The 18,832-nt window shown below is 48.0% G+C and overlaps 3 protein-coding genes across 6 annotated transcripts in view; 1 reads left to right on the forward strand and 2 right to left on the reverse strand.

The window, feature by feature from the left end:
• LOC115537465 (phosphoribosyltransferase domain-containing protein 1) overlaps positions 1-10,057 on the reverse strand; it is an 11,087-nt gene extending 1,030 nt beyond the window's left edge. The window contains exons 1-10 of one of the 3 annotated variants that reach the window (XM_030349422.1): positions 9,970-10,057; positions 9,117-9,226; positions 8,600-8,706; positions 7,646-7,829; positions 6,053-6,118; positions 3,176-3,193; positions 2,736-2,818; positions 1,875-1,921; positions 1,337-1,413; positions 1,138-1,187 (exon numbers count right to left, since the gene is read on the reverse strand). In XM_030349422.1, the coding sequence (XP_030205282.1) occupies positions 1,149-1,187; positions 1,337-1,413; positions 1,875-1,921; positions 2,736-2,818; positions 3,176-3,193; positions 6,053-6,118; positions 7,646-7,829; positions 8,600-8,706; positions 9,117-9,149 (654 nt within the window). In that variant the 5' untranslated portion in view covers positions 9,150-9,226; positions 9,970-10,057 and the 3' untranslated portion in view covers positions 1,138-1,148. The remainder of the gene's footprint in view (positions 1-1,137; positions 1,188-1,336; positions 1,414-1,874; positions 1,922-2,735; positions 2,819-3,175; positions 3,194-6,052; positions 6,119-7,645; positions 7,830-8,599; positions 8,707-9,116; positions 9,227-9,969) is intronic. The other 2 variants (XM_030349420.1, XM_030349421.1) reach the window with 2 other exon arrangements.
• Positions 10,058-10,378: 321 nt separating this feature from the next.
• Positions 10,379-12,936, reverse strand: enkur (enkurin, TRPC channel interacting protein). 2 transcript variants are annotated; one of them, XM_030349418.1, is made up of 5 exons: positions 12,751-12,936; positions 12,366-12,511; positions 11,715-11,953; positions 11,069-11,248; positions 10,379-10,636 (listed from the first exon to the last, which is right to left on the reverse strand). In XM_030349418.1, exons 1-5 carry the CDS (start codon positions 12,819-12,821, stop codon positions 10,463-10,465), a joined length of 810 nt encoding a protein of 269 aa, XP_030205278.1. In that variant the 5' UTR covers positions 12,822-12,936; the 3' UTR covers positions 10,379-10,462. The 2 variants fall into 2 exon arrangements, with proteins under 2 accessions (XP_030205278.1, XP_030205279.1); XM_030349419.1 differs by having other exon boundaries at positions 11,069-11,215; positions 12,751-12,935.
• A 209-nt stretch (positions 12,937-13,145) lies between these two features.
• thnsl1 (threonine synthase like 1) lies at positions 13,146-18,021 on the forward strand. The gene is made up of 4 exons (XM_030349417.1): positions 13,146-13,252; positions 13,853-15,250; positions 16,058-16,660; positions 17,136-18,021. Exons 2-4 carry the CDS (start codon positions 13,862-13,864, stop codon positions 17,337-17,339), a joined length of 2,196 nt encoding a protein of 731 aa, XP_030205277.1. The 5' UTR covers positions 13,146-13,252; positions 13,853-13,861; the 3' UTR covers positions 17,340-18,021.
• Positions 18,022-18,832: the final 811 nt, after the last annotated feature.

Consider the following 18,832-nt stretch of genomic DNA (forward strand, 5'->3'; position numbering starts at 1 on the left):
GATGCTATATCAAATGGATGTATTCATAAATGATTGCGTCTAGGTCTGGTAATAAAACAGTGAGGTAAAGATATTCGATTAAAAATCTAAAACCTGGCACAGCAGATTCAATTTGGAGTGCACTTGGAGTGTGTGTGCATGCGTGCATGTGTGTCTGTTTGTATGGGAAAGATGTTTCAATATAATTCATTTAATATCTTCTTTATATTATAGTATTGGTATAATTTGTCTTGTCTTTTTCATTCAGGCCCCTGCTGCAGGCCTTTATCGGTTGAAAAACGACGAGTACAATTGAACTTAATCTTGTAATATGTTTTCCACTTTCAGGCCGTTTCCTAAATCTAACTTAAGAAAGATATGACACAGCTGCATGGTTTCATTAATGCAGCTTGGCAGTACACTCCAGTTCATGATTCATCTTAAGGATGAAGATATGAGGGGATAGAGTTTGTAAAAGTACATTCCATCCTTCAACTTTATCCTAGTATCGCAGACACAGAAACAGACAGACAAACACACACACACACACACACACACACACACACACACACACACACACACACACACACACACACACACACACACACACACACACACACACACACACACTCACACACACAGGAGGCCTTTGAGGCTTTAATATTGTGATAAAGGAGATCTGAAAATAAACTTAACCAGATCCCCCTTCTTGCCCAGATAATGCTCACAGGCACATCAACGTGGTGGGAGAGCTGTGAGAGGCACAGAGGAAGGTTAGCTCAGCGTCCGTGCTCCGTCAGCGCAGCAGTGCTCGCTCTCACTATGGCATGTGAGCTATGGGCTCCCCACAACATACACAAGGAGATGGGGAAAGGAATATACCAATTACAAAACGGGAAGTCTACTCTACACACATGTACACACACACACACACACACACACACATCCACACACACACACACACACACACACACACACACACACACACACACACACACACACACACACACACACACACACACAAAGACACACACACACACACACACACACACACACACAAAGACACACATACACACACACACACACACACACTCATCCACACAAACACACTCACACACACACACCCACACGCCCACAAACACACTCAAACAGACTTACACTACACACACTCAATGCCAGGCTGATACATGCTCGGTGTGTTTTGGTTTCTGCAAAAGAGAAAGGTGTGCGTTTGATGTCAAGTATTTGCCCAACACCCCACCAACCAACGCTTTCATCTCTCTCTCCCTCTTCTCTCTCTGATCTTCAAAGGTCATAGGTCAGCTCAAAAGGCTTCAGAGGGAGGATCCGGGCTTACGTTCAGGTCACGGAAATACTCGTTGTAGTCCAGCGCGTAGCCCACCACGAAGCGGTTGGGGATCTCGAAGCCGACGTCTGGAGAGGCCGACCCAAAGCACAGTCAGGGAGAGGTCGCGAGTTAGAGCTGGCATCATGACGAGAGTCCCGTTGTTATGGTGACGTGTTGACGATTACGAGTATAAGCAAATCATAACTGAGAAGAAGAAGACAATTTCTTTGGCTGAAATCAGTTAGCGTCGTCAGTTGGTTGCTTCATGATGTAACATGAAAATTATATTTTCATTATTAATTAAGTAACTCTTATCAGGCAAAATAGTCTATCATTGAACATAGTATGAACCTCTCTTTTATATCATATGTACAAGGCGCTCAACTACATTTTAACTAACAACAACATAGTCATTGATTTGACATGTATTCAACAGGACACATGTTTCTTAAACGATAACCCCCCCCCCCCAGGTTATTTTGCCCCCCAGGGTAAAGAGCTCTAAATTAGCTGTTAAATGATTGACAGGGGAAACACAACAGCTTACAGTCTGGAAGGTTCTCCACCATGTTGGGCACTCTCTTCACCAGCAGACTGAAAAAGACAAGACAGCATTACCGCCAGTGGTAGATATGTATGCCCAGAATGCAGCATATGGGACATGTGTTTGTTTTAACTACATTCAGTTAATCTCTTAAAACACAAGTTGTTGTGAAAAAGTATTGCATTGTTTACTTAATTAGTTATTTTGTCTTAAAAAAGATATTATAAATGTATACATTATTACATTCAATGTACGATTATTCATAAATGATTCAATATTTTACTCAAAACAGAAAGTGCCAAAACAGAGTGCTGTTGACCTGCATTTGGTCGAGTCCAACTAGACAACACCAGAACCAACAGGAGAGACACAATAGTGCCAGCGCAGCAGCAGAGGGATGGTTATCTGCTCTCTGTGGTCTGTGGTCAGGGTGGGGGGGCACAGGGCACAGGGAGTGCACTGGGCGTGCACACAGAGGACCACGGGTCTGGGGGAGAGTGATACCAGCTTCTGGTGGCCATCAGACCGCATCCCCAGGAGGAGGGGAGGGAGGAGCGAGGGGAGGGAGGGGGAGAGAGAGAGAGAGAGAGAGAGAGAGAGAGAGAGAGAGAGAGAGAGCGCGAGCGCGAGAGAGAGAGCGCGAGCGCGCGAGAGAGAGAGAGCGCGAGCGAGAGAGAGCGCGAGAGAGAGAGAGAGAGAGAGAGAGAGAGAGAGAGAGAGAGAGAGAGAGAGAGAGAGAGAGAGAGAGAGCATTTTTGTCTGTCTTACTATGATGATCCGGGCCTTATGTCTCGACCACCATCTACAAGTTAGGAGAGAGAGAGAGAGAGGAGGAGGACCAGAGAGAGGACAGAGGGCACTCACGCAGTAACCTTCACCATCTTGGGCTCAAAGGTCTCCACGTGCTTCAGAAGTGCGTTGATGGTCTTCCCTGTGTCGACGATCGCCTGGGTGGCGGGGGGCAGAGAGATTAACGATGGAGGGAGGGAGAGGAAAGCTGGGAGGGGTGTGATGATAGAGGTACCGAGGAAGGGAACTTCCCGATAGAGGGAAGAAGGATGTTTTTTTGCCTTGCTCTCTGGTGCCTTGCCTTTGGCAATGTCTGCACGTTTTTAAATAGATGTTGTTTTGAATTATATTGTGAGGTTTCAGCTAGACAGAGAGATGCACAGACAGACAGACACTAAGACAGAGACTCTGAGCAACATTTTTGAAAGGGTCATGATACAGCAGAAAAGCTCTGATCATGAATCATGAAACAATCAAGCATGCGATCTGAATGCAAATACAATAAAACCACTTACCTCGACTATCAGTACGTTCTGGATCACATGAAATAGAAAAAAAAGGGCAGAAAGGTAATTTTAGGCGTTGTCTTTTAGCTCCGAACACTAAAACATTGTGCATGCACCGTTCTCAAGAAAGCTCTTCAAATCAGAGCAGCGTTTCCCAAAAATGTACATGCGGCTGCATGTGTGTGTGTGTGTGTGTGTGTTTGTATGTGTGAGGGAAGAAAACACGTCACCATGGCAACAATCTGTACGGAAACATCGACGGCTCACACACAGACGGCCCATTCAGCCCTCCCCATAATAGCAGCCAGTGTCTGCAGTAGAGCACGCCCCCACCACCACCACCACCACCACCACCACCACCCGGGTCCCTTCCGTTTGCCCAGCGGTCGCACCATGGCTGCAGGGTTCAGCGACGGCCGGCTCAGCTCTCTTACCCTCACGCTGCACAGGCACTCAGACCCTCTCATCACCACCAGAGACCTCCCACTGGATTCAGACAGGGGGGGGGTCGGTGTAACGACAGAGGGGCAAGGTAGCGTGATAGCGGTGAGGTGTGTGTTACCGACTCCCCCCCCCCCCCCTGAGGTCCATAGCCAACCTGTAGGCACCCTTGAGCTTAGATGACCCCCTAGCCCCCGCCTGCTCCTGAACGACCTGCACCTGAATTAACTGAGAGTCGATTGGATCAAGGTGTCTGCTTAATGAGTAAACAGTCAAATATTAAGGAGAAGCTGAAGGGGTTAGGGGCATTCTGGTTCTAGGATGCCAACAGGTGAGGGTTAGTGTTAGGCTGCGGACATTTGGGATTGAGGAACCTTTCAACCAGCTGGAAATCAAACAGCCTCTCCTACTCCTCTCCCCGACCCTCCACCAGCCCTATCAAGGGTTTACCTGTGGGAGGGGGAGGGAGATGGTGGATCTACGGTTTGTGGGGGGGGGGGGGTGGAGGGATCACAGACAGATCGCCCAACACTTGGCCAGGTAGTGAGTTGTACACCTGTCCAGCACTGGAGGGGCACTGGGGCTGTGGGGGGGGGGGAGCAGAACGGAGATAAGGAGCAGAGGAGGAAGTTTGAAGGGTGACTAACGTGCTTTAATGGGCTGCCAAACACCGAGACACCCAGCCATGTCAGCATCATCTCAGCCAGCGGTTGCTGTAAGAATGTATGAGAGTGTGTGTGTGTGTGTGTGTGTGTGTTGGTGAGTGGGGGTTGTAACCCGTACAACCACTTGTCTACTTGAAGTGTTGAGGCATGTGCAACCCTCACAGTGTTTAATCGTCCAGATGTTTAAAACCACAACGGGGAGATGGATGTGTTTGTTTAACCGACCCCACGGGCTACTCACCAACCCCCCCCCCCCCCCCCCCGCATCGTGTTGTAAGACAAGATAGATATCAGGTCGACGAAAGTTTACGAATTTTTGCGTTGCTTTTTTTGCACATTCCAGAGGAGGAGGAGAACTTCTGGAACGTGACATCATGCTGGATCCTTCTCCGCTTTCAGGCGGTTCGGGTGGAACGGCCCGCTACGCCTCGGGATGTTGCTTCTCATACCTTTCCATTTCAACCCGAGCCCCCCTGTCCCTCTGAAGGACTTGGGGGGGCTGAGGTGGCCGCGGCCCCTTTCTGTCTCTCTCTAAGGTGTGGTTCCCTGAGGGGCGCGGCCTGAGGGGCCCGGACCCTGTGCAGTCAGGAGGATGAGGTGCCGGCGGCGGGCGGCGGGGTCGCGGGGTCACGGGGTCACGGAGAGCTTTCAGACGGAGTCTGGAGGTCCACCTCTGGTGAGGCGTGGTTCTGCCGCCGGATCGTCTTCACGAGAGGGAATCCGTGATCGAGCCGTAAAGGCAGGCTGGTCTGAACCATCGTTGTTTATTGGGATTTAAATTTTGTTTTTTTGTTGTTGTTTGTTAATAAGATGCAGACGGACGCTCGTGGTTTGTGACACAAGCACACAGCGCAGCCAATAGGGTTACAGTTGGGGTCAATTAATAAATTAATAATCCATTTTCCATTCCATATTTTGTCATTGGGACTTATTATTATGGTTTGGATAATTGTTAATGGTGGTTAATGGTTAATGGTTAGGGTCAATATTTTAAGGTTAACGGTTAATGTTTAAAGGTTAAGGCTTATGTTTTAACAATTGTTTTTCCAAGGTTTGTTTTCCCTGACTTATATTGTCCATCAAAAGACAAAAAAAAGGCCTAAAAAAGCTGATTTAATATTTGGTCATTATCAGACACAGGTCATACTGAGCAGGTTGGGGCCAGGGGCCTCTCAAGGAGGCCTAAAGTCAGGCTGCTGGGACATTGGGGATCAAACCCAGAACTTTCAGTCTGGGAGCTGAACACCCCAGCCACTGCACACACCTCTTTACCCCCTGACGGACAGAAGTGTGTGTGTGTGTGTGTGTGTGTGTGTGTGTGTGTGTGTGTGTGTGTGTGTGTGTGTGTGTGTGTGTGTGTGTGTGTGTGTGTGTGTGTGTGTGTGTGTGTGTGTGTGTGTGTGTGTGTGTATGTGTGCGCGGGCGTGTGTTTGTGCATGTGGATGTGGATGTTTGCATGAGCACATGTTTAGTTCGGTACGTGCCCTTAGACTATAACAGAGTCGAGCAAACAGCGTTATCTCACTGCACGGAGGTGTATCACCAGGGCTGCAGCCAGTCAGGAACGGCCCCTGTTTTACTAGCAGGTGTGATGTGGGTTAGCCAATAACAAGCCATCACATCCCAATTGGTCAGAGTCCTCCAACCAGACGGCCGATGGATAGATCATCCCTACCAGTCGGAGCATTCCGTTGGACAGGCTGGTAGGTTGACCTGTCAATCATTCATCTGGGAGGACCCTCCCATGTGTGATGTCACTAGAGGAGGGGCTGCTGCTCACCTTCCCCCGCAGGAAGGACAGGTCCTGACTCCCTATGATCTGCAGGTCCTCGGTGGACTGGTCATTCTGGGGAAGAAGCAATTCAATCCCTTAGTGCTATGAATCACAATTTAATAATGTAATAACATATAATTACATGTGTTTTCAATGAGACGATATTTTTGAAGCGATTTCATAAAAATATTTAGCTTTTTTATGCAATATGAGTAGTCTAATATAAGTAGTGGGTTGAGGTTGATGGTTTTGTTCATAGACCTTTTTTATTAAATATCTAGTAATGATACTGTAATTACGGTACCAACATACTTTGGCCCAGGATTATCTAGGTATGCAGCTATTCCCTAGCGGATCTGTTGCCTGACTTATTAAACAGGGGCAAAATCATTTGACAATGGTGAACCAGAATACAAAATGCATTGGTTTGAAAAAAATATTTTTTTTAATGACATGGTCAAATATTGTACATCAAATAAATAGGCTATGAAATTGTAATGCAATGAATATATTAGCACAATATAAGCTCAGTTCATAGTCCAAATTAGTATGATTGAATGTTGGTTTTCAGAGTGTGGATGGTAAGATTCTAGTAAACAGAAAGAGAGAGTTACGGACTAGCCAGCATTTTCCTTTTCAGAACATTAAGTACATTATAAACAATCCTCTCTAAATGCTATCCCTGCATTACTGAGATGAGGGATTGCTAATGTGGCCACAGTCTGACCTCCTGCAGGAAGGTCTCATGACCCCATCATTGATTTATGATGTCATCACACATAGTAATCATACTGTCCTGCCCGTGGCCACGTGACTCTCTCCACAGCCAGGTTTATTATGTGGTGATGTCATCACTTGTGTGAGAGCATCTTGGGCCATCAGCTCACACACAATGTCCTCTTATGACCTTTAATCGGGATGTTTAAACACAGCCTATTGCTCCTGCGTTAGCTCGTTGTTACCATAAATATAGCTATGGCAGCAAGGAAGGGCTAATCGAGAAGCTAGGCACCGAACAAAGCTCAGCGATCGCTGCAGTAGTTTAGCAGGGAATCTATCGCCCTTGAAACGTCCGAGTGGAGCATGCTAATTAAATGTACAACTGCGTCCCCTACTGGCCACTATGGTGGAACGACAGGGATGTGTCGATGTAAGGGGATATTCTATGGTATTTCAAATTTCCCCGTCGTTCACTTTTTATAGTATTTATATTTAATGCTCATTTTTTTTTCTCCCTACTTGCTTGATTTAAACTTTTTTAAATTAGGTCGACATTGTTATCTTTCCTAACATCGATACACTGCTTTGGCAATATAAATGTAGCCTACATGATGCTATGATACAACCTTCAAAAAATGAATAATGCAAAATGAATAAGGAAATAAATACATAGATAAATCAATTGTATTTAAAGCTTTTACTGAAAGATTTGATGTGGTCACATCCATGTCTTTACTAAATGGATTCATTATTCCAAACTAAATGGACTAAACACCCATTAAATCCAAATGTATCTGAGGGCACCCTGTTTGTGTGTGCGTGCGTGCGTGCGTGCGTGCGTGCGTGCGTGCGTGCGTGCGTGCGCACGTCCCGCCCTACCAGGTAGCTCTTGAGCCTGATGAACTCCACGCGGGTCTCCAGGTACTTGTCGGCGCTGCGTCCGATGGCCTTGATGTGCTCCACCAGGTCGCAGCAGAACTTGTAGCCGCCCTTCAGCACACACAGCACCATGATGTTCTGGTCCGAGATGTCCTCCATGATGTGGCGCGCCAGACGCTCGATCCTGCACCGGCAAACACATGCCGCACGTTACCCAAACACACGCCGCACGTTACCCAAACACACACCACACGGTACCCAAACACACGCCACACGGTACCCAAACAGACGCCACCCAAACACACGCCACATGTTACCCAAACACACGCCACACGGTACCCAAACACACGCCACACGTTACCCAAACACATAATAATCAAGCAGTCAATCTGGTTGTCTGTGTGTGTGTTTGTTCGATGTTGTGTTTGTGTGTTGTGTTTGTTTGTTGTTTGTGTAGGAGTGTATGGGTGAGTGTGTGAGCATTTTTAAGTGTACCCCTGTGTGTGTATTTGTGCAAGTGGTCATTTGTGTGTGTGTGTTTATTTGTGGGAGAGAGTGTACCTGTATGAATGTGTGTGTCTGTGTCTGTGTCGGTGTGTGCATGCGTGATCGGCCCATGTGTGTGTCTGTGTGCATATTCAAGTGTTCCTGTGTGTGTGTGTGTGTGTGTGTGTGTGTCTGTGTGTGTGTCTGTGTGTGTTTTTGTGAGAGAGAGTACCTGCATGACCATGTGTGTGTGTGTCTACTTGACTATATGTGTCTGCGACACTGTGTGTGTGTGTGTGAATAGATTAGTGTGTGTGTGTGTATACGCGTGTGTGTGTGTGTGTGTGTGTGTGTGTGTGTGTGTGTGTGTGAATAGATTAGTGTGTGTGCGTGTATACGTGTGTGTGTGTGTGTGTGTGTGTGTGTGAATAGATTAGTGTGTGTGTGTATACGTGTGTGTGTGTGTACCGGTCCATGATGACACCGTGGGGTATGTAAACACTCTCCACGTCCTCGTGGTAGTGCTCTGGGTAGGTGAACAGCTTGAGGCTGTAGCCGGGCCACTCGTCTTTGATCTGGGATCAGCAGTACACAGTACAGTGTCGGGACACGCAGATAAACAAACACTTTACAATAAATCGATCAACTATAGCCTCAATAGGTCATCCACGGTAGGCCTATAGGCAACAGGACACAAAACAGGAACATATTTACACTTGGTCAAAATAAAGAAAATCGAAATATGAACTATAGATTTTCTTATGAATTGTACAAATTTATTTTCCAGCCATAATTCATATCTTTCTATCACCATCGAAGAACATTTACAAATAAGGTGGCTTTAGGTTTGTTATCATGAACTCAAAATATACTCATCCAGATCAGAAAGAAAGAAAGAAAGCCAAGTAGCCCAATTCATGCATCAAACAGCAGTTGGAACAATAAACACCAGTGTACATTGTGTGTAGAAGAGAGAGCATCTTACCACGACTCTCCCTTTGGTTGACCTGTTCTCCATCTCTGGCGCAACCTGTCTCGTCTTCTCCAGAAAGATGATTGTTATTACTCGCTTCAAAATAAGAAGCACCTGTAGACCTAGATTGTGGAGGGCAATAGAGCATCAATATTGACCTTCCATCTTCCGGGGTTGAGGACTACATCGATGACGGCGTGGCTGTGGGCCACATCAGGCCATAGAGTCAATGATAACGGCCTTCTGAACCGACGAGGAGGTTGAACAGGAACCGACTGGCCCCTAGCTATAGGGCTGATAACCATTGACAACGTCCACTCTCCTGAGTGATAACGTTGGAAAGGGTGCATCAGCGCCCTCTGCTGTCTGCGCACGGCACTGGTGAGACTCGCAATACTTCTGAACACTTCTAACAGAGCCTGTACGATTATATACGAGTTTCTATCATATTAGAAAAAAAAAAAAAAAACACCATTATATATATAATGTATAGTATAATTTAACCTAAAAAAAAAAGTTGTGTGTTCGGCCCAAGGAGCCCGTTGTCCGGTAGAGGGTACACGATAGCCATTGCAGCCCTGTTTTTGTCTTTTAGGTTTAGCAAAATGTTTAGTTGTAGTAGGTTGTGTTTAAACCTTAGAACATCCCCACAGTACACTACCCACTCATCCTTACACTACACCCACAACAGATTTTACCGATTACATGTAAATTCTTCAATTATTAGTTGTGGTTTTTCTGATAAATACCTACTTTATGCTTCAATCATGTGTGGACTCCCATATTTTCTGCAATCACTGAGGCTGGTCGCCTAACCCTTACACTTCTTAAAATTTTACATTTTAAAACTTAACCAAATGCTTACCGTCTCTATCAATGACAAAAACTCCCAAAGTAGCGGCAGCGCGTCTTTGGGTCACTGAGCCCTCCTTGATAACTGCGTTACCCCCTACCCCTCGTGAACGGGACGTCATGGAGCCAATTACATGACAGCTAATGAACCGCATGTGACTCCTGCTCAGCGGGAGGAATGCCCTGCTTTTGTTGTTTTTTTACAATGAAAAGTAAAAGAAAGATATATATATCTTTTACTTTGCATTAAAAGAAAGAAAGAGATATATATATATATATATATGAAGTCTTATCGAAGTTCCTTTCATCCCGTTTAGATGGTTCCCTTGTAGGCCTACTTTACACATTTACGTCAATATTTAACATCTCATTTTTGTATCTTCTTTTCCCCATGCGTGGAATAAAATACCATAAGACATCCGACCTCTGACCATGTCATGTTTAATCACATAGTACACATCACCGTCATGATCAGGGTTCTTGAAGCCTATCAGTACCAACGGGGGCTAGTCGTTGGCCACGTAGATGGTGGTGTACCGCTCCAGCATGCTGATGTGGCTCTCCAGCTGCCGCATGGCGTGCTCCAGGCGCTCCTTGCGGTGCTTCTTGGTGATGGTGTCGGTGACCATGGACAGCCCCTGGTACTGCCGGTTCAGGTCCTCCCAGTTCTTCTTCAGGCCCTGCGGTGCAGCGGGGAGACCCAGTCCTCAACAAACCATAGTATAGTGTATATATAACCACCACACCTGTTTGTCCCCTGGCAGGTACTGTAACACTAGGTTACAATTTATATCACACTTATAGACACATGACATGTGACAAGCGTCCAACACGTAGGCTAGTACATATTTTGTGGCCAGTTTTTGCATGTTTTGATTGATTACTATTATTTTCTTTATTTCTATAAGAATCAAATACAAAACATACTAAATATAATAAAGTCATTAAAAAAATAAGCATCTAAAACTGTTATTGAAATTCTTCTGTTGTTAATAATACAAATTTGGCCAACTTGGATTGTCGATGGTCCGACTCTGGGCCGACATGGGTCTGACTCTGGGCTGTCTTTAATACCGCCTTGAGGCTAGGAGTGTCTCTGCTCCGCGCCTTACCACCATGATGGAGCTGCGCTCCTCCGCAGAGAGCACCTTCATGGCTCCCTCCTTCATCCGGTCGCTGACGTACTGGTCGTACTCCTGCTGGGCCCGCTGCACCTCCTCCCTGCGCTGGTTGAGGTACTGGGGGGTCTCCCCGTAGTCCTGGGGGCCAGAGGGGGACGACAGGTCAGGCTCCTGATGAGTGACATCGACAGACACCTGTACCAATTCCTTTGCCTCCATAGTCTCCTGATCATTTTGTGGTTCAACAGAAACATTGTAAAAAGAAAGAAAGAAACAAAACCTGTTTTGAATTAGATCTTTTTCCCTTTAATTGTCTTGCCGTTTATTGCCCTGAGTGCTCAAGAACATTTATTTTAAGAGGTTTTTGCTTCATTCATCGTTGTGGGACTTGATGACCAATGCAAAGCTATTCAAAAACACCATCATTTTTAAAGTTGTCTTCAAACAGTTCAGACAACAACGCAGGATAGGCAAATAGAAAATCCATTAAAACCAACATCATGAATTGGTGTTATTCGTCCAAACCACCATAAGGATATAAATGTTACAGCTGAACCCCTGAGTGAACCCCTGAGTCTACCCCTGAGCCGACGGCGAGTCTTCATCTCCAGGCCCCCAAGCCCTCCTCCTCCTCTACCTTCTTCTGGATGTACTTGGGCACCAGGCCCGAGTCCTCCAGCAGCTGCCTGTGGCCCCGTTTGGTGTCGGCGTAGATGGGCTTGGGCTTCCTGGGCTCGGACATGGTGGTCTCCACGACGTTGGTCTTCACAAAGTCCTTGTTGCTGTGGAGGCCCATGAGAGGGACGTCCGACCTGGTCGGGACGTCCGGCTTCCTGTGGGTGTAGCTGTGCTCTCCGGCTTTAGTAGACGCTTTCTCTGAGTAAGTAAATAAATGTATATATATATACGTCATCTTTATATTATACATGAAGAGATGGTGCAACATTACAGGGAGAATTTGAAAACAAGACCTGGCATGTTTCTTTATTTAACACCCTTCAACACGAGCTTTATTGCTAGGGATCACAATATAAACACATTAATGGTTACACGTCGTAAAGACATTAAAAGGACAATGATTCCATGACAATGAAAGATGATCCATTAAAAGAGGAATGTAAAATATTATTTGATAACCAATAATAATATGGTAATCAAATAAATATAATCGAGAAAAGCAAACTGTCAGGGTACTAAGATAAGGCTTTTCAGAGAACAAAAGCCTTCTCGTTCTTATGACGGGTGTACAGAATACGATTCATATCCTAGCACGACGTGCTCCACTCACTTTCAGGTAGTTTGTTGTCTCTGGAGTTCTTTTGTAAGTATTTGTCTGGAGACGGCATCTCCACCTTTGCAGGCCCCATCGTCTTCATAGCATCTTTGCTCGACTTCTTTTCCTGCACAACCGTCGTCCTGAACCTGGAAGTATATCTGGACATGCAACCAGTTTGTGATGAGTATGTTGTTATTATTCCAAATATGGATGTCAGAAAAGTACAATATTTGGAAGACTTCTGACTTATTGATTATTATTCATTCTCCTTTAAAATGGAAACACAGACCGAAAGACAGTCAGACAGACAGACAGACAGACAGACAGACAGACAGACAGACAGACAGACAGACAAGCAGGCAGACAGACAGGCTTAGACAACAGGGTACGACCTCACCTCTGTGGTTTCTCGATTCTGACCTCCTCCCTGGGGATGAGGGTGTGGATGCTCTCCGGTGGATACTCCATGGATCCGCAGGGTTCAGGTTAATGTACAGTAAGCGGTGGTTCAGGTAAACTAAACGCACTATGACACAAATGAGTGGTCTGCTGCAGGGGGGCGGGGCTTGGTTTGTTTGCAAACATGCACCCTGGGATACGGTTGCTAGGATACTCTAGGGAGCAAGCCGAGTAACTATTACAATAATTGTAATAATTGGTGTTTTTATTTTCTATTTTAGGCCCATTTTCTCGAAAAATGAATAACGATTAAATGGACATATTAGCGGCAATACAAATTTATATTTTATTTTGTAAAGTTTGACTTTAGCCGGGTTTGACCGCACGGCTACACCGTAGCTCGAATAGAGGGGCGTGTTCTGCACACCGGACAGTAAACAAGCCTGTTTTCCTTCTGTACCGTTAGACACGTAGTGGTCAGTGAAGTACAACAACATAACGTAAGTAATCTAACATAACAATTCACGGTTGGAACTGGTCAAAAATACATAGCGTTGACTTTAGCCGCAGAGGATGTCTTAAGCCGCAGTTCCCTCCACGGAGTGTCCTATTCATGAAAATATGTCTTATCTGAATGTATTTAACAGTGATGAAGTCACCAGTATTGCTCCTCTACTGACATCGTGCGTAATCCTCTTTGCATCTGCCTTTGGTTTCACACAAATCTACGTTTGTCATGTCTGAGCAGCTTTCTGCCAAGAAGTCTGAAGCGTCTTCTTCAAAGTGTTCTGAGGTGACTTAACTTCAAAGCCTTCCTGACAAAAAGCTTCTCATGCTTGAAAAACGCATATCTTTGTGAAACCAAAGGCCTGTGATACAAAGAGGATCACCCAAGCTGTCCGTAGAGGGGCTATATTGGTGAGATTTAACTTGCAATCAGAGCAGATGGGGTTCTCCATGGAGGGAATTGCGACGTCCTTTTGGTCGCTGGCGGCTGGCATTGACATTAAACTGGCAACGTCAACACTATGAGATAGAACATTCTCGTTAAACATACACAATCCAAATAATGTCATGATTTATCTCTTTACGATTCACAGGCAAGCCCAATGCGTTGGTTAAACGCCAGCCGTGCTGCACTCGGAGCTGTCAGACGCTACAACCCTGGTCCCTCATCAGCTGCTACTGTATCATGGCTTTCTACCAAGAGCTGCTGGCTGGGAGACCAGAACATCTTGCTCATGGGCCCGCCCGGAGCAGGGAAGACATCCGTGGGGAGAATAGTCGCCCAAAGACTCGGGCTTCCCGCCATCGACGTCGATGACGACGTCCTGGAGAAGGCGTGGAGGATGCCCGTCGCCACCAAGCTGGCGGCCGTCGGCGGCGAGTGTTTCCTGGAGGAGGAGGGACAAGCACTGTGCAGCTTCTCCGCGGCGGGGAGCGTGGTCTCCCTGAGCGGCTCCAACCCTCTGCACGCCGCCGCCATGCAACACGTGGCGCGGAGCGGCGTGGTGGTGTACCTGGACGTGGCGGCGGAGGACATCCTCCAGAGGCTGTCCCTGATGAAGGTGAACCGCATCGTGGGGCAGGAGGCGGGCGTGTCCATGCGGGACATCCTGGGCTACAGGAAACAGTTCTACGAGCGGTGGCTGGACATCAGGGTGTTGTGTGGCGTCGGGGACACGGTGGAGCAGGTGGCGGACAAGGTGGTGACCGCCGTGGAGAGGTACCACCACCCGGACGCGGAGACCTACGTGTCGACCCGGGGCGACTCTGAGTCCCCCGCCCGCAGCAGGACACACTTCAGCGACGTGGTGATCGAAGGCCTGGCCCCGGACGGCGGCCTCTACGTCCCCCGAGGGGGCTTCCCCAAGATCGACGCCCGGGAGTGGCTGAGGCTGGCGGGCATGTCGTACGCCGAGCTGGCCTCGGCCATCCTGGAGAAGTGCATCCACCCGTCGGACGTCCCGGCGGCGGACCTCCGGGCGATGACGGCGCGGGCGTACGGCGACAACTTCTCCAGCCCCGCCGTGGCGCCCGTGAGACACCTGGAGGGGAACCAGTACGTCCAGGAGCTCTTCCACGGCCCCACGGCCTCCTTCAAGGACCTGGCGCTGCAGCTGATGCCCCAGCTCTTCTCCCACTGCCTACCGCCCGACTGCAACTTCCTGGTGCTGGTCGCCACGTCCGGGGACACGGGCAGCGCCGTGCTCAGCGGCTTCGGGGGGCTCGGCGGTGGCGGGGGCGAGGCCCGGGGCAGGACGGGCGTGCTGGTGTTCTACCCCCAGGACGGTGTCAGCGACGTCCAGAAGCTGCAGATGGCGTCGTATCGCGAGGGCAACGCCAGGGCGGTCAGCGTGCGCGCCGACTTCGACTTCTGCCAGCGCTCCATCAAGAGGATGTTCAGGGAGGGCGGGCTGGCGGGCCACCTGGCAGTGGAGTACGGCACGGTGCTCAGCACGGCCAACTCCATCAACTGGGCCCGGCTGCTGCCGCAGGTGAGGCGCCAGGCTGGGGCTGGAGCCCAGCGGCCCCCGGGGGTCGGGGTTGAGAGCCGTCCTAGCTAGCCGTATGGGGGTCCACTGCATGTCGGCTTTCTGTCTTTGAGATTTTATTGTTGCAGATACACAGGATCCAAAAGTAGGTTTGAATTGTTGTCATCAATCACTGTCTTTTTTTCGTGTCACTTTTTTAATGATGAAGTATTTGACCTGGTCGCTCATGCTTGGCGTGTAGTTAATACTGTACACGGTTTCCCGCAGGACATGTGTTAGTTAAGGGGGTGGGGTTTGCCGTCAGACCGGGGGGGTCTGCTAAACAACATTGAGAAAATGACAAATTAAACAAGAACGGTTAAATAATTTGTGCACTTTAAACTAGGCTGTAAAGTGCTGTTGGACACTCTGCTCTACCATGTCTTGGTGACCTACGACCTGTGTTTCCCAATGCAGAGCTTTTCCAATCAGCCAACCTTTTCAAATCGTTTTCGTTCAAAGGGACTAATGCAGATGATTACTTTCTTTGAGATTGGTCCAGTATTGAGTTAGAATGCTGCAGCCGTAATCCACAAGCGGGCTGCAAAGTCATCCTTGGGGGCAATAGCGCCCATCGATCTAATTCCTCATTTTTTCACCACTGACAGACTCGGATAATATCTATCATCATGGAAAGGATCTGAAATTTTAAAGTTAAATTGCCTCAAAAATGGTCAAAAATCGTCCCTGCATTGGTCTCTTAGACCCAAAACAAATTGTTAATGGGTCCAGCTTTAGAAGTCAAACGGTTCGCCCCATGTTGCCCGCCAGGTCGTGTACCACGCCTCCGCCTACCTGTCTCTCTTCCGGGAGGGTGTGGTCCGGTTCGGCGAGCCCGTGGACTTCTGCGTCCCCAGCGGGAACTTCGGCAACGCCATGTCTGCGCTGTACGCCAAGCGCATGGGCCTGCCCGTCGGGAAGGTCATCTGCGCCTCCAACCGCAACCGGGTCATCGCCGACTTCATCAACACGGGCGAGTTCGACCTGCGGGGCCGCCCGCTCGCCGCCACCGCCTCGCCCGCCATCGACATCCTGAAGCCCTCCAACATGGAGCGCTTCCTGTGGCACGCCAGTGGTGGGGACGGGCGCCTGGTGGCGGAGCTGTACGGCCGGCTGGAGCGCGAGCAGCGCTTCGTCGTCGCCCCCTCGCTGCTCGCCGCCGTGCAAGAGGAGGTGCAGGCGGGCTGGTGCGGTGAACGGGAGTGCGCGGCCGTCATCCGGGACGTGCACCGGCGAACGGGCTACCTGATGGACCCGCACACGGCGGTGGCCAAGGCGGTGGCGGACCGGCTGCAGGGCGGCAGGGCGCCCGTGGTCATCTGCTCCACCGCGCACTACGGGAAGTTCGGGCCGGCGGTGCTCGGCGCGCTTCAGGTGAGCTAGCACGTTCGCTAACACTTGCGCTCGCGCGTCTGCCTGCACGTAAGCCCAGGTGTGCGGAACCCTCGAGGTGTAGCAGTACAAGCTGGGCTCGACTGTTCTACTCTGCCCGGTGTACACGGGACTGTAGACCGACTCGTTATGATGGGAAGATGTAAATGTAAAAATGTTTAGATGTCTTTTGTTTGAGTTCCCAAAAGAACCGACCACAAGAGGCAGAAACTGGGAAGTTAAATAACATGGAGCATTAGCCCTCATCTGTAGTAAGACAGGGGGCAGACGTTTAACGAGTCACGGGGAAACAAGAAGTGATCGGGACTTTGATGTACTCCAAGTTACAATTATTTTGTCCTGTAATTCTACTTCGTTAACACAAACATTTACAAAGTGAATTTTTCTTTAACTTTAGTTTAAATGAGTTTATTCATTTGTAGTAACCTAACCTAACCTCCACCTCACCTCACCTCAGGTCGAGCCGGCCCCCAAGGACCCCCTGGAGCAGCTGCAGAGGCTGGGGTCTCTGGCGCGGTGCGGGCCGGGGGTCCACCGGCAGGTGGTCCGCTGCGTGGAGGGGGGCAGCGGGCAGCGGCCCCGGGTCTGTCCTGCAGAGTACGGAGCTCTGGTGGAGCAGGTGGAGGACATGGTGGAGGCCTGCTTCCTCAGAGTCATGTAGACACACGCTCTCTGTGATGGAGCTGGATTCATTGCATTGGACTGAATTCTATTCACATCATGTATAATGATATTAATTCATTGCATTGCATTTATTGAATGAAGAACTCAAAGTACATTACAAAATAATGCACAATAATAATAATCATAATAATAATAATAATAATAATAATAATATATATCTCTTGTGTTGCCTGTTCCAAAAGAGGTTATGCTTGTGTTTAAGAATCAGCTCTGCTACAAATACATCTGTTTGCCACTAGATGGCGCTATCTACCTCATGGTCTTGCCAGTCAGCGTGATACTGTAATGGTCTACTGTAAAATAAGAATGTCAATGAAACAAGACTGGGACAATGGAAACAGATCTATTTCAACCTCCCTCAGACCATCTCCACGGTCTTGAATGATGCCATCATCCATCGAGCCTCCAGACCATATATCTCACAAAGTCCTGTGACTGTCAGAACTTATAGCCATAACTAATGTTCGGTTGAGTTGACATTGTGAATAGGAGGGACAGTGTAATCAATATGTCTGTATCCTAATTGTTATTTCAACATTCTATAATTACACATTTTCAATGTGTATATTTTTCAAACATAACTATTGAAAAAGGGATTTCAAATAGCTAGTTTTTGCATACTGAAATATTTTTGCAAATAAACTACAAATATCACAGATTTTTTCTCTGTCTCCTTTCTCTCATCCCCTCTTCTCCCCCTCTCTAATTATCTCCCCCCCTCTCCTCATCTCCCCCCCTCTCTCCTCTCTCACTCGCTTCCCCCCTACCCCCCTCTCATTCTCTCTCCATTTCCCTTTTTCTCCTATTTCTTTGTCGGTCTCTCTAGCCCCCCTCTCTCCTATCTCCCCCCTTCTCTATTTTCCTCCCCTCCATCTCTCCCCTCTCTCTCTCTCCCCTCTCTCTCTAAGTCCTCTCTAATGATTATCTTATAGAAGGCTACGGTCCAGTGCCTGCAGAGTCGGGAAGGGGCCCTGACAGCTGTGAGTTCATTCCTCTGCTCATTACCAGTTGCTGCTAACCTAATATTTCTCCACATAATAGTCTCTTCAACAGGGTGTCTCTTAAACAGTGTACGTGTTGGATATCTGGAGTGCGTGCCTCGATATTATCCTCTGGGACCGCAGTTACAGAGCTTTAGGACTAACAGTACCAGTTCCCAATAGTATTCTCTAGAAATGAGTGACATGTGTGTAGGAGGTCTTTGCTACAGCCTGAGCCTACTAGCTCTGTTTTACTCAGACATCGGTTTGAAGCTGCTGTAGGCTGTAGTAATGTATAGAGCGAAAGCAGAAAAAAAAGCTTCTGATACTAAACATCCTAAATCAAGTCCCTTCCTCTCATATAAGGCCTGGTGTGCTGATTGGTCAGCATATAAGGCCTGGTGTGCTGATTGGTCAGAAAGTGCTGGGAGCGTTCAAAATCTAAATCACCACATATAGGCTATACGATACGATAATACTTTATTGTCAG

The sequence above is a fragment of the Gadus morhua genome, chromosome 23, assembly GCF_902167405.1.
Source record: "Gadus morhua chromosome 23, gadMor3.0, whole genome shotgun sequence".
NCBI classification, from domain to species: domain Eukaryota; kingdom Metazoa; phylum Chordata; class Actinopteri; order Gadiformes; family Gadidae; genus Gadus; species Gadus morhua.